General features: G+C 42.3%; 1 protein-coding gene across 1 annotated transcript in view; it reads left to right on the top strand.

The window, feature by feature from the left end:
- LOC109969331 (ephrin type-A receptor 4-like) overlaps positions 1 to 14,973 on the top strand; it is a 25,600-nt gene extending 10,627 nt beyond the window's left edge. The window contains exons 6-19 of the mRNA XM_020616145.1: positions 4,577 to 4,732; positions 5,361 to 5,888; positions 7,332 to 7,456; positions 7,602 to 7,761; positions 7,864 to 7,975; positions 8,728 to 8,786; positions 9,262 to 9,375; positions 9,478 to 9,663; positions 9,736 to 9,797; positions 9,933 to 10,142; positions 10,494 to 10,670; positions 13,154 to 13,341; positions 13,573 to 13,755; positions 14,574 to 14,973. Of these exons, the coding sequence (XP_020471801.1) occupies positions 4,577 to 4,732; positions 5,361 to 5,888; positions 7,332 to 7,456; positions 7,602 to 7,761; positions 7,864 to 7,975; positions 8,728 to 8,786; positions 9,262 to 9,375; positions 9,478 to 9,663; positions 9,736 to 9,797; positions 9,933 to 10,142; positions 10,494 to 10,670; positions 13,154 to 13,341; positions 13,573 to 13,755; positions 14,574 to 14,691 (2,378 nt within the window). The 3' untranslated portion in view covers positions 14,692 to 14,973. The remainder of the gene's footprint in view (positions 1 to 4,576; positions 4,733 to 5,360; positions 5,889 to 7,331; positions 7,457 to 7,601; positions 7,762 to 7,863; positions 7,976 to 8,727; positions 8,787 to 9,261; positions 9,376 to 9,477; positions 9,664 to 9,735; positions 9,798 to 9,932; positions 10,143 to 10,493; positions 10,671 to 13,153; positions 13,342 to 13,572; positions 13,756 to 14,573) is intronic.
- Positions 14,974 to 14,979: the final 6 nt, after the last annotated feature.

Here is a 14,979-nt window from a genome sequence, read left to right as displayed (position 1 = left end):
CAAAGTCCTTCAGTGGCAACAGGTTTAAGGTTAGGGTGAGGTCGGGGTTAGGGTTAGGCAAGTAGTGGTTATGGTTAAGATTAGGATACGTCTATTGGGTTATGGTTAAGGTTAGGATACGTCTATAAGGAATGAATGTAAGTCCCCACAAGGAATGAAAACAAAGTGTGGGTGTGTGTGTGGCAGGTGACAAAGCAGGCAAAGACAGTGCAATGGCACAAATGATTGTCTGAAGCAAATCAAACCCAGGTTTGGGGGGATGGTTTGCTTTCCACCATCACAGTCAAAGCGTGTGTGCTATTGTCTCTCCCAGGTTGGTCTTAATGTAGAGGTTTGCCAGCTCCTACCAGACCGTCTGCAGCTTTCTGGCGTCAGAACAAACCCTGTTCTCCTTCTCTGTCTTTCTCTCATTACCCCTCCTTTCTCTTTCCCAACTCTTCTCCCTGATCTACGATTAGGGGGTGGGGGTACTGCTGCTGCTGCTGCTGCTGGTGGCGGGGGGGCTGATCTGAGTGTGATGGGGAGGAGAGTTATTGTTGTAGAGCCCCTTTCACATGCTAATGTTCACTCTGTTGGCTTTGGGCTGACACACAAATCCACTCACATTTCACTTCAAACCACAAGTTTTTGTGAATATTTAAATTTAAACAAACTTAAAGCTGCAGCTTCCTCTGAGCACATTCCTAATTTTAAATGCAAAGTGCACTGAAGAGATGAAGGATACGAGGTGAATTTGCACACAGGAATGCTGGTTTGATAATGAGGAGTGCAGGCAATTAGTTCATTAAAGACATATAGTTGGGAAAAGATGAGAAGCATGTCTTCTTTCCAGCATTTCTGTTGGTTTTAATTAACAGGGCATGACCCCTGTGATTAACGCTGCCCCGCCTTCTCGTGTGACAGTCTTTCAATCTGCCCGTCCATCCATCAATCCATCCCTCCCTCCATCCATCACACAGACAGGTGTCAAACTGGAGCGGTCAGGGGTACTTCCTCCAGCTACACTTTTCTGTCGGGAAGGAACAAGAGATGATGACAGATAACACGGGGTCAAGGAGAATACACACACGCACGCATACAGTGCCCAGACAAGACTCTTAGTTGGATTTGCAATGAGCTGCATTTGCATTTTAGGTAGCAAAATGCATATGCAAATGCCAACAATGCTGATAGTAATCAAAGGGCACCTTCCCCTCCGTGGCTCTCCCTCCTCCTCACTCCCTCTTTTTCTCTTTAACTCTTTATCTCTCGCTCCTCTGTCATTTTCCTTTTCCTTCGCTGTCTCTCCCAGTCAGCCTTCCCCATCTTTTACACTCTCTCTCTCTGTCACTTGTCTCAAGCAGCTGAGCAGCTGATTAAGGTGTATTTTATTGTCCTCCTCACAGACACACAGTGAACAAGCCTGCACACATATACACATCTACCCAAGCTTTCACCTTATCTTATCGGTGTTTGCTCCCTTATCCCTCCCAGTTTACTGGTCAAGCTCAGGCATTGCATGGCTCTCAGTAGCGTAGGGTTAATGTCGGGTTAATGACACCCTCATGAGCTCTTATTCCAGGTCAGCAGCACTCACCCCCCCTGTCAAAGCCAGCACTGAAAAGAGACACAAAAGCCTACAGACAACGGAGAGAATAGAGACATGAGAGAGAGCTGAAGGAAGTTTATGGCTTTAAAGGTTTCTTTCTTTCTTTCTTTCTTTCTTTCTCTTCCTCCTTCAAAGATTAAGGATTGGATGGGACAGTCAAAGTCTAGCAGTGCTACTGTCTAGCAGTGTCTTGTTGGGCTTTTTTAATCAATATTTAGGTCTTTAGCTGCTCAAATACTTCCCAGGCTTCTCTCAGTTTATATCCACTCATGGTTACTTGTGTGTTTTGATGATTAAAAACTTCTGAAGAGCAGGAGAATGATAATTTGGGATTTTATCTTGCATTCAATAACATCAGCTGACACAATATGATGAGTCATCCAGCAGATGAAAGCCGCTCTTAGCAGCTTTAAATGTGTGTATGAATTAGCAGGTTTCGACTGCAGGTGTCAGTCCTGCATGTTTGTGTGCGGGGTCTTTTTAACCACTACTGATATCCAGCTATTAAACTAGCCAGCTTCAAAGCTTTCTAGAGGTTTGCCACTTGGAGAAGAGAGGCATCAACGAAGATAGGGTAAGAGTGAGAGAGTCAGCAGAGACACTAAGACAGATAAGTGGAGGTCGAGGAGGAAGTGCAGGAGGAGTGAATGAGGGAGGTTGTGAAAAATGTGAAAGGGAGGGCAAATGAGTGTGTGAAAGAGCAAATCCACGGAGGCTCACACAGATGGGGCAGGATGGTCGGTGTGAGGAGATTACAGAGGAGACTTCCGCCCTCTCATCTACTGATGAGAGCGTCATAAAGCATACTTGAACATACACGCACGTACGCACACTCATGATTCCCACATTCCTATCCACTCCCACTGGGATGCCTTCATCTCCCTTGGAAATGTGAAAGAAATGAAAAAGAGGAGAGGGAATCGGGAAAGGTGGAGGGACTGAGGAAGGAGAATGAATAGGGTGTGATGATGAAAAAGAAGGTGTTGAAAGAATGATTGCAGTTGAAACAAGTGAAGGATTTCCTTCTGAAATTAAAAAGAGAAAAATATGGCTCTGCTTTGCCATCTCCTCTGCTTCGCCAGTGGATGTCAAGCAGTATAATTATGCACTCATTTATTGTATTGTTGCTCTGTCAATGCATGAACTCCTTGGTATACAGAGAGTAGATTTCTCTCCCTCCACTCCCCCCCGTGTCTCTCTCTCACCCTCTTTCTTTCTCTGTTTCCTTCTCTTTCGTATATTTAAATGTCAATTATATTTGTGTGGGCTGCCAGCACCTTGGAGTTTTGTTGTATTCGGTTCTAGTGTTTCTGTTTTCTGGTGTGTGTGTGTGTGTGAGTGGGAGCAGATCAGTAAGTGTTCTTTTAGGTGTTTCATTCTTTGCTCATCAGAATTAAAGATAAAAGAAGTCAAAGTGCTGCTTCTCCTCATGTTATATCTATTTCACTCTCTAGAATTTTCTATACATTTGTTTGTGTTAGGATCCAAATGCTGTGCAAAAACACACTCCATATGTTGATTAACTTGTTGTCTGGACTCTCAAAGCAGTCCACATGGAAGACAGCAAGGGTCAGGATCAACTGACCCGAAGTCAATATTGACTTCACTGCAACCAGCATCAGTTGCTATAGTAATAATGTGGACACAGGTGCCCTGTGGAGTGTTTCTCAACAAAATTGTGTGTCTCCAGGGCCTAAAACATGTTAAATGTTTTTTTTTCATAAAATATTAGCAGAGAGGAGTTTTCTGAATGTTTTGAATCTAACATTGCTCAGCATTGAGAAATCTATCATCACCTGTGTGACTGTGCACAATAGGGGTTTTAGATGATGAATTTTATTTTATTTTGTTATTGATTTGGACTGATTAACATTTCTGTAAAAAGCCAGGAAACAGCAAAATGCCCAGTACAACATTTTACAGCCCACTGTCCAAACTCAAATATATTTACTCTGCAAACATTAAAACCAAAGAAAGGTAATAAATATTTACAATTTTTAAACTGGAATGAATTTTCAGACATGTCTGTGTGAAAAACAATGCTTAAATGATCAATCAATAACTATTTAAAAATAAATTTTATCGTCATTGACTATTCTATTCAGGGTTTGTTTGTTTTTTTTTGGCTTTATTGCACGAGCCAGTAGAGCACAAATATGAGCAGAACTGGGACCTGCTCATCGACATGTTGCTCCACAGCAGGTTGACAGTGGCACAATGAACTTTACAAAACACATACAATATACTGAATGTGTGTATTTCGTATCTTTTATAGTGCTGTTTTCACTCACTAGTGTGTTTATGTATAAACTACACTTCAGTTGGCAATTCAGGCGTCTTCTGCTAATAGCGGCTAATGTAGCCTCAAGCTGAAGTGTAGAGCAGACCACAGAAGTCTGGCAAGCTTGCTTCTTTCTAACTCGCCACAGTCCCAGCCGATGCTGACTCAAGACACATCACTTTGATGTGTAAAATGTGTGAACCTTTCTTTTAAGTGCTGTGTACATTTTTCTCCAGTGTCACATGTTCTGCTTTTAGGTGTGCAGCTTTGAGTGGCATTGTTGTTAAAGTTGTTAGATGGACTATTGTGGGTGTGGTGTATGAATGTTAACACTTTGTAATAATTCTTTAGTATATTACTTGTGTGGTGTAGAAGAGAATTATTTAAGAATGTAATTATGTAAGAATGTTAACACTGTTATTCTTTTTTTAGTATAATATGTGTGTGTGTAGAAGTGAATCATTTACTGCTTGCAAACCAATGATGGTAAGATGATGTCATGGGGTAGGACTGGATAAGTCTGACTTCTTCCTACTCCATTCAAGCATGTACTAGGTATAAGCAAATTGATATTGGATTATGTGTACAATCATGTGTGTTGTCATATCAACTGTCTTTACATGCTTGAAAGAATAAATCAAATCAAATCAATCAAATCAAAGTGAAGTCACAGATCCGTCTTTCTGTTCATGTCCGCCTCTCTGCAGCCTGTTCTGTTGGTTTCTACAAGGCCAGGTCTTCAGATGCTGGATGCTTTAAGTGTCCTCCTCACAGCCACTCGCTCAGAGACGGTGCCAGTGTCTGCGACTGCAACTCTGGATTCTTCCGTGCCGATAGCGACCCTCCCTCTATGGCTTGTACCCGTAAGAACACACACACACAGACAGTCACACATATACTGTATGTGTGTGCATAGTTTGCAGAGCTCACTCATCATTTCCCAACCTCTCTATCTCTACCAAACAATGAGAGATACAGGCACAAATATATGTATGAATGCCACCTCTGTTTCATGATCCCATTACTTATGAATAAGCCACCATCTACATTCTGTCTGAGAGGGATAACTAAAGACATTGAGAAGTGAATAAATCTCTCTCTCTCTCTCTCTCTTGCACTCTGCATCTCTTTATGCCTGTGATTACATTCTGTGTGACGTACTCGGAGACCTCGGTCTGTGTGTCATAAACTTAATTATGCCTATATACAGCATATGGTTTCCTTGGCCTGGGAAAAATGAAAACACACACGCAAACAATCTCTTAGACACACACACAAAAAAGAAATGCCAACCCATCAGAAACTTTTAAGAACTGTATGGTTTTCAGTCTAGTGCCAGATGTGGGCATTCCAACCCATGCCAAAAACTCACTATGTTCCCCCACCACAGCCCCAACCCCACTCCCAATCTACTTCCACTTCCCTTTTGTGCAGTATACAATATATATGTAGTTTTGTTCATACTCAGGTTTACTCCTGTCTCTTCCTCAGAGCCGCCCTCAGCCCCACAACAGCTCATCTCAGTTGTGAATGAAACCTCGGTGGTCTTGGAGTGGGCCCCCCCTCGGAGGCTGGGAGGAAGAAGTGACACCAGCTACGGCCTGGAGTGTCTCATCTGTCAAACGGGCAGCCACAGTCAGACTGACAGTAAAGCCCTCCCCAGAAATCACAGCCTTTCCCAGCCCGAGGCTCAGCACAGTGACCTGGGGATGCAGTCAGACCAGGGGATTGTGGGATCTGAAGTCCAGGCAGGGAGAGGTGTATTTCAGAGCAGACCAATACCCAGGGATTACCCTAGACTCAGTTCTGGCTCCAGCTCTCAGCTGTGCCTGCCCTGTGGCTCCGACGTGCTCTTCTCCCCGGGCCAGACCGACCTGAAAACCACCAGGGTGGTGGTGAGCGAGCTGAGGGCTCACACACACTACACCTTCATCATCCATGCACGCAACGGGGTCTCCCAGGCCAGCGGTGCAGGGGCATCCCAGAGCGTGTCTGTCACCATCACCACCAACCAAGCTGGTGAGAAGAGAGAAGTGTTTGTGTGCGATACATGTGTTTATCAGATTGTTGACTGTTGCATTAACACAAAATCTGCTTATAGATGTTGCATGTAAGTGGGTCAGTGCATGTGAGCTCAAAGAGAAGAAAGGCCTCATGAGTAATGTTCAAAACTACAGTAGCATTCTGCATGTAGCTACTTTCTCACATGATAAAGGTAATATCTACCCTAAAACACTTCAGGACTGCAAAACAACAGTGATGCGTTTTTGCATTCAGAATAGTAAGTAAATGTATTTGGAATACTTTTTTTTTTTTTTTACTCACAACACCTTCCAATTAAGTTTCATGCTTTTTGTCTCTTTCTGAAGTCCAGAAAAGCATTCCACTTTAGAAACATTTTAAATACATTTGATGGAAAAAAATGTAATAAATTAGTTTTACAAACAGGTCTGCATCAAGTTGTTTTGTTATATTTGTCTTAAATTTGCTTTCAATTTGCATTGCTTTTATAATAACCACAATGGATTGTAATAGAAGAAAACAAATGTTGAGCAATCATGCAAGAACACGTCCATCATAGAAGAGGCAGAGCTACCGGTCTGAAGCACAGCCATGAGACACTTTTCTTGCTCTCTGAAGCTCTTACTATCACTGTCATAGTTGCCATAGTTATTACTCTGTCCTCCTACACCTAACAAGAGCTGAATTAATTATAGGGGTGTTCTCAAGAGGATGTCAAAGAGCATCCTTGGAAATGTAAATCACAAACTTAAATACAAAAACACTGAGCTGGTTGAGGGGAAATAGATATAACGAAAAAGTAAATTGCAGCACCGCATATGAAAATTGTTGACATGTAACAGTATTAGTGTTTCTAAGTGTGGGATTTTCCTCACGTCAGCTCTTTACCACGGAAGTGTTTGAAAAATCACCCAGATTTTATGGTGTGTTTCATTTTAGTTGTAGCGGTGTCAGCAGCTGTGTGGCGTCCCTCACACATGCTCTCCATTAGTTTTCAGTGTACGCTTTTCTTTTTGCTTTTGCTGATACTTCTCAACTGTCCTTGCCTTAAGTCTTTATGGTGGCATTTAGAAGCCAGCGCACCTGCTCAGGCCCAGGTGCCTCAGGGAAATAACTTAGCCGTGTGTCTACAGCATGAGAGCGTGTCTGGGATGTGTCAAGTGAAAGCAGCACCACCATATGGCCTGATATTATATGAATGCCAAAAGGGGGACGAGGAATGAATGGATTTAAGAGGAGAGAGAGTGAAGAATGAGGCATGTCTCTGTGGAACAGGAAGGAATGAGATTTAGGTCAGTTCTCAGGTTCACGGGGTCAATGGGATTGTTGACAAACAGGCACCACACAGAACATGCAGGACTGTGAAACAATAATTAAGCAGTGTCAAAGAATAAACAGTTTGTCCTTATACTGATTCAGTTATCCCCCTTCATCTCTCAGCTCCCTCCCCAGTGCCGTCCATCCAAGCCACCGACGTCACCAGGCACAGCTTGTCGTTGTCGTGGCAACAGCCGGATCGACCCAACGGGGTCATCCTGGAATACGAGGTCAAGTTTTATGAAAAGGTGAGTTGCCGGTAGGTTAATGCAGCTCAGGAAGCTGTATAGAATGTCACTGTGTTGTAGTGCTGTTTGTATTTCACTGATGGTAAAGATGGATTTGTATGCAGGTAATGAAAAGAGCCCCTCCCTTTTTGTCCCATCTAATCAGGATCAGAGAGAGAGATCCTACCGCATAATGAGGACCTTCTCTCGGAGCGCCCATGTCACAGGTCTCAACCCCCTCACTGTGTATGTGTTCCACGTACGTGCTCGCACAGCTGCTGGGTACGGAGAGTTCAGTGCTCCCTTTGAATTCTCCACTAATTCAGGTATTCTGATAATAACACTGAGTAGTGTTAGAGGATGCATTCAACTTTATATGAGCAAGTCGTACCTCTTTGGCTGCTGACGTCTGTGTCGGTCCATGTCAGATCCCTTCCCTCTGATTGGAGAAGGAGTTAACTCAGCCTTCATGCTGCTGTCTGTCAGCGGGGTTGGAATTTTACTGCTGATATCTGCAGCTATCTTCATCATTAGCCGCAGGTATACATACACACAAACAGAGACACGCATACAAATATACAAAAGAATCCACACAGGCAGACATGCACACCTATATGCTCGTTATGTTGGCTCAAAGTTCCTCATCAATGCATCACTGACTTCAGCATATGTGCTGCCTCTACCTCAGCTATTGCTTTTGACCAAACTGCCACAATTCACACAAACAACACACACAGTACCCCTGCTATTGTGTGACTAAACATTGTGTGTGTGTGTGTGTGTGTGTGTGTTACCTGGAGCATTTAAAAGGGATTAGAGTGGAGACAGTGATAATCCCTTTGTCCCTGACTTGTCATTACTGTCTCTTCAGCAGCAAAGCATGTGTGTAAGCTTCCACTGGTGTGTGCGCATACACACACAGGAATACCCAGGTGCCTGCAAACACACACACACCTGTTCATCCACAAAGGTGTTTTTGACAGTTTCTTTGTTTAATGGAAAACACCTTTTATCTCGCGCTACCTGAGGCATCGCCCCTCCTCCCTCTAGTCCTTATATGCTTTCATCTGCCGCCTCTGTGTCCTTTCTACCGACTGTTGCTCTCTGTTCTCATTGTCGTCACTTTCTATTGTGGTAAATACTTCAAAAAAATGCACAGTGCTCCTGGAAAAAAAAGACACAAAGTTAAAAACAATGTGACACATATGGCTTGTTCATCACAAAAATGAAGGCTCTGACACTCCCTTAAATGTCTGTGTGTTAAATGTCCATCATTTCTTATGTCTCATTAGGAGGAGCAAGTACAGTAAAACAAAACAGGACTCAGAGGAGGAGAAGCATCTTAACCCAGGTAGGCTGTACAAACACACGTGCATGCACACACAAACATACACATTCTGTCTTTGTGAGGAAACTCATTGACATAATGCAGTCCCTAGCCCTTTACCCTGACCTTAAGCATCAAAACTAAATGACTAACCAATTAACCCTTACCCTAAGCCTAACCTAAATTTGAGTCTAACTTGAACTCTAAAACCAAGTCTTAACCCTGAAAAAGGGGTTTCACAAAGTGAGGACTGGCCAAAATGTCCTCACTTTCCAGGACTGTCCTCACTCTGTAGCAAAGAATACAAGCCCAAGTCCAAGAGCACACATACATTAAAATGACAGGTTCCTTCTCCTTCTTCTCTATTATCCACATGCACACAAGATATTTACATAACATATGCAGTAGTTATACAAGTCCTATGTCTCATCCTCCTCTGTATCCCTTCCTCCTCCTCCTCCCTCGCTTCCTGTCCTCTCCCACCTCTCCTCTGTTGCAGGAGTCAAAATCTATGTGGACCCGTTCACCTATGAAGACCCTGACCAGGCCATCCACGAGTTTGCCAAAGAAATTGATGTTAACAGTATTCACATCGAGAGAGTTATTGGCATGGGTAAGCCTGGCATTAGTGGTTGTACACACACAAACACAAACCCACTCACACATGTTTACTTGGCGGCAACTTGCTGTTTTCTGTGTGTGTGTGTGTGTGTAGGAGAGTTCGGGGAGGTGTGCAGTGGTCGGCTGCATGTGCAAGGAAAGAGGGAGATCTACGTGGCCATCAAGAGTCTGAAGGCGGGCTACTCTGACAAACAGAGGAGGGACTTCCTGTCTGAGGCCTCCATCATGGGACAGTTTGACCACCCGAACATCATCAGGCTGGAGGGTGTCGTCACCAGATGTGAGTAGTAGTAGCATTCTGGGCTGATAATGTGCAATTTCAGCTAATACTTCTAACTCTTTACCTATTTAGGCAAACCATTGATGATTATCACAGAATACATGGAAAATGGATCCCTGGATGCTTTTCTTCGTGTATGTACATTTTTCTGTTACAAAATATTTTCCAGTGTACTGAAAATGATTGTTGGGTGTCCATGTTGACCTGCTACTTCCATTTTATTTTATTTTTTATAATTTATCTCCATTTACATAATTTAAATATTTCAGAAACATGATGGCCAGTTCACAGTGATCCAGCTGGTCGGCATGCTGCGCGGCATCGCCTCAGGAATGAAGTACCTGTCAGATATGAGCTACGTTCACAGAGACCTGGCAGCTCGAAACATCCTGGTCAACAGCAATCTGGTGTGCAAGGTGTCAGACTTTGGCCTGAGCCGAGTTCTGGAGGACGACCCGGAGGCTGCCTACACTACAAGGGTAAGACGCACACAAAAGTACACAAAACCAGATGTGAGTGTACAGTCTTTTGTTTTTTTTGATAAACCTGCTAATTGCAGATTTATTATTCATTATCACTTGAATGACTAATGTGCTTTCAGCAGGTCATAAATCTGTGGCAGCATTTAACAAAAAATGTGTGATAGCAATAAATAGCATTCAAGGTTATGGAATTTGTTAAATGCATAAACATCAATCAGAGAATAAAGCTGAAATGAGTAAATGCAGAAGTTTGGGATAAGTGACCCAACCAGTGGATCAATCAATGAATCAATGAATGAAATCAACAAACGTTTTTCACTTTTCACTGAACATTACTAATGTTTTCAGGAGGCCACTGGGACTTATCTTTCCCCTGGAGGAAAAATCCCCATCAGATGGACAGCTCCAGAGGCCATAGCCTACAGGAAGTTCACCACGGCCAGTGATGTGTGGAGTTATGGTATTGTCATGTGGGAAGTTGTTTCGTATGGAGAGAGACCCTACTGGGACATGAACAACCAGGATGTGAGTCATTTGCCTCATAGACACAGGCATTAAAGAAGAGAGATACACATCCAAATTTCCATTATTAAGTTATGAATTTAAGGAATGAATGAATCAGATTCTGGGAAAGCAGCCGCACATTTAAACAGATTTACGCTCCAGTTTAACCATGTTGTTCTAAGAAAGAAAACAAAAGTGTGTACTGAGTGAGCAGACAGTCATGGTAGGTACAGTAGGTCAAAGATGAAATAGGGAGTAGTCCTTTAAGATGTAATGAATGTTTACAGTTTAAATAATAACTTGAAGGTTCACCTTCATCTTCATTTCCAGATAAGTGGTTTATATAATGTGGCAAATGCGGGGGTGTGCTTAGAGACACCAGTCAGTCTGATTGCTCATGTGGTCGCCCCCATACACTCCATTGTGAGGCTATGTGATGGACAGAAAATACTAAAATAAGACCCACGTTTAAAAAAAAGAAAACTATTTCAAGTTCCCTGTCTAAACACTTTGACAGCCACCAGCATTAACATCAATTACAGTTTTTCTTAAGCATAATTTGTGTGCTGTGGCTTTCTAGGGAAGTCAAATTAAACTTTTAGTTGCGTACAGTGCTCATATTGGACTTAAATTAACCCCATCTAAACAGCTGAATAAATTAAACAGGCAGCACTTCTTTAGGAGAGGACTTCTGTAAATAAACAGCTGTCCATGTGACATACTGAATGCTGATCCCGTGTCTTTGACCTCTGCACCATTTAGAAAATTGCAAATTTTGCCTTTAAATCGTCCACAGAAAGGACTGGAAGCCAAGGTTTTGTTCACTAGTCAAAAATCACTTTATTAAAGACTAATATTTAAACTTCATACAGATGAATTGCTACTTAGCATTATCCTAAGCACACACACTTCATAAATATAAGGGTGATTTAGTTGTTCTGAAGACTTTCTGAGATCTGAGACTAAAATCCAGTTTCAAAGCAAATTTGCAATCACGTTGCCATCAGAGCTTGTTAAGATTGAGTAGGTCAAAGAGCCAGTGTGGCATATGGAAATTTTCACACTTGATTTATTTCATCTGCAGCATTTGTGTAGTTTAATAAAACTCTCCTGATGAGACATTCTCAAGTTGTTCTATTCATCTTATTTACTTTTCTCCTGAAGAAAATTAGTGCACGCTGAGCTGCCCTTCTGTTGTTTTAACTTATTTCTGTTAGTGAAACACTTGGGTATTGGCTTATATCTCATGTGGGTGATCTAATTCCATGCTACTTACTAATGCAAGATTTGATTGTGTAGTGTTTTACCCAATCTGCTTTATTTCTGTTGATGTACACAGTGCAGGGCACATAAGAAATAGAAGAGCTGCTCACAGGTGCAAGAAACCTAAAATAGATCGCAGATTGTGGTGAGACTGCTCTTTAAAGAGCCTGGAAAACGAAAAGAAAGTAATAAATCATTGGAAAAACGTTGGGGGTTTTTTGTGAAATTTACTTGGCAGTCTTGGTTCAAAATGGATATCTGACTGATGTTCTTTGGAAAACTGGCAAATGATTTTCATTATTTCCTGAACAAAACCATAAAGCACATTGATTTATTCATATGAAAACTGTAAGAACTGTATACTGTGACAATAGGTACTGCATATGCACTATTAGTATGTAGTATGGAACTGGGAAAACCTGCCATGGCAGACAGACTACAAGGTTCCATTTTTAGCCCCAGTTTGTACCTCTCATGTCTTACATACACTTGAATGACAGAGATAACCTTTTGTAAATCTGTGAAACCGAGACTTGCCAAACGTTTTAACCCTGTATCAGCATTTCATAATGCTCACCCAAATTCTGAAGGCATTTCCCAAAGCATCATAGACTCTTCTAAAGATGCAGAATCAAAACATTCCAATCCAGAAAACATTTTGCCAGTTTCTCAGGTAAAACAGCTTCTTTTCAATTAAGCTAAGATTGTGACAGGATATGAAATCACCTTTATCGCAGGTTTTTTTTTTTTTTTGGTGAAAGTGGAGCTGCTTTCAAAAACAAACAAAGCTCAACGTTGAGCCGCTTTCACACAAAACTAGAGTAACATCTTTTCCTGTCACCATCTTTGTTTACGGGACAAATGGACATAGCTGAGAAACTGATTAAAATGATATTTTTCCTGTACTGGACTGGATCGTTTTTGATTCCACATCATTAGAAGAGTCTACAAGGGTTCAGGAAAATACCATAAGAATTCGGGTGTGTTGTCAAACAATGGCAAAACGTTTGGCAAGTGTCATTTTCATAGGCTAATGAAAGATTATGTGTCACTTTTGCAGGTTAGCGGAAGGTCATCTCTGTGTCTTGAGTGTTTGAAATACATGAACCTCATAGAGCCACTAGCTGTGTTTGTGTGTGGCACAGTGAAACATTTTTCAGATATCGACCAGCTTTTGGTAAACTCCTACCTTTGGATTCAGTGTGATAAAAATATAAAACTTGTTTCTGTCCATTCTGTAGGTGATTAAAGCGATAGAAGAAGGCTACCGCCTGCCGGCTCCCATGGACTGTCCTGTCGTGTTGCACCAGCTCATGTTGGACTGTTGGGAGCGGGAGCGAGCAGAGAGACCCACTTTCAGCCAGATACTCAACATGTTGGATAAACTCATCCGTAACCCTGGTACTCTGCGTCGGACTGGAGGGGAGAGGTACATACTGTGGATGTACATGTAGAAAGAAGCATAAATAGGAATGATAAGGGACAAATACATGCATTTTCACATAAATCCACACTCATACTGTACTCACACCCACACCTACATCTTTTCAACCTCACTGGTAGCTTAATATGCCTAGCACTCATTCACTTATGATTTCACACTTCTATTTATGTGCTTTACCACCTCCAACCTGCCTTCTCGCCTCCTCTGTGTTTACAGACCCACACCCACCATGGTGGAGTCAGGGGTGGGTTCAGAGGTGTGTGTGGTCGTACCAGGTGTGTGTGTGTCCGAATGGTCGGTGTGTGAGTGGTTGCAGTCTGTTGGGTTGGAGAGGTACAGAGACACCCTGGCGGCAGCAGGTTATACCAGCCTTGAAAGCCTCCTGGCTCTCACACACCAGTAAGTGTACCTTCATGTGTAATGGATTCAAGTTCAAGTCACTTTGACATTTACTCATCACATTTCTTAGTGCAGAACTGACAGTAGCTTACTTCTCTGTGTCACAGAACTCTGCTGTCATTCAGTATCTATTAAAAATACATAAAAGAGCCATGCATATCCATGACCTGTCAGTGCACTTAAAGTTTCATCTGAAATAACTTGGCAACTGTCTTCTCGTCATTGTTGTCAGGGGAGAAACAAAAAAATCTAAAAGGGGGGGGGGGGGGGGGGGGGTTGCATTTGAAATATTTCTGTGTGTTTTATGGAATAATAAGCCATACATTATTAAGAATCAAATTCTTTACTTTGTGTACAAATGAGACACAGTACTTTCTTACTTTCTTTAACTAACTTTGGCTGTGCTCCTTATTTAATCCCATCCAGGGACATTGCTGCTACATAGCATGCTGCATACATGATATAAAATAAAATATATTTGGCCAATACCAATTATAAAGCACCAGAAAAATGTCAGCTGCATTTAAGGCAACAATTTGTCATTGTTTTTCATTTTGATAAGCATCACATGGCAGGGGTGGCACCAGGGCTGGCCAATCAGATTCTGGGGGTGGCCTGTGACACTCCTGGCCACCTCCTGGATCCACCCATGCCTGTTGTTACTTAAGGTCATTTAGGATGACAGTGTCTGCCAAATGAATGTAATGTCAGGTTTGGGTGGTGTTTCCATGAAACTAGTGCTGATAAGAAATCTCTCTCCCTGACTTTAAATACTACATGTTGTGTCTGAACATGTATCTATGTCTCTGTACCCACAGGGAGCTGGATAGACTCGGAATAATCACACCAACACACCGAGACATACTAATTGCTAGTGTGCAGCAGGAAATGTTGTCTCAGATGCAGCACATGCAACACACAATGGTTCCGGTCTGAGCCGAAGAATGGACACAAACCTGTTTTTGAGAAGAATTCCATTTACCTCATCCATGCACTTTAGAGGGACTTTTCACCAGTGGAAATACAATGAGCGGAGCAAAGTATAAATACGAAGTGACAAGAAGACAGAGGGAAAAGCAGCACTTTTGTGAACTTTCATCCTGTGGAGTTTTCTAAGAAACACATGATCTGGATGTGGCATCAGCTAGCGCTAAGCTATCTGGAGCTTAGGCCGAAGCCTCATCATCTACTCCAGTTTTATTTTTTCATTATTTTATTATCTCG

This window comes from Monopterus albus, unplaced genomic scaffold, assembly GCF_001952655.1.
Source record: "Monopterus albus unplaced genomic scaffold, M_albus_1.0 scaffold172.1, whole genome shotgun sequence".
NCBI classification, from domain to species: domain Eukaryota; kingdom Metazoa; phylum Chordata; class Actinopteri; order Synbranchiformes; family Synbranchidae; genus Monopterus; species Monopterus albus.
This window is presented reverse-complemented; position numbering and strand designations above follow the sequence as displayed.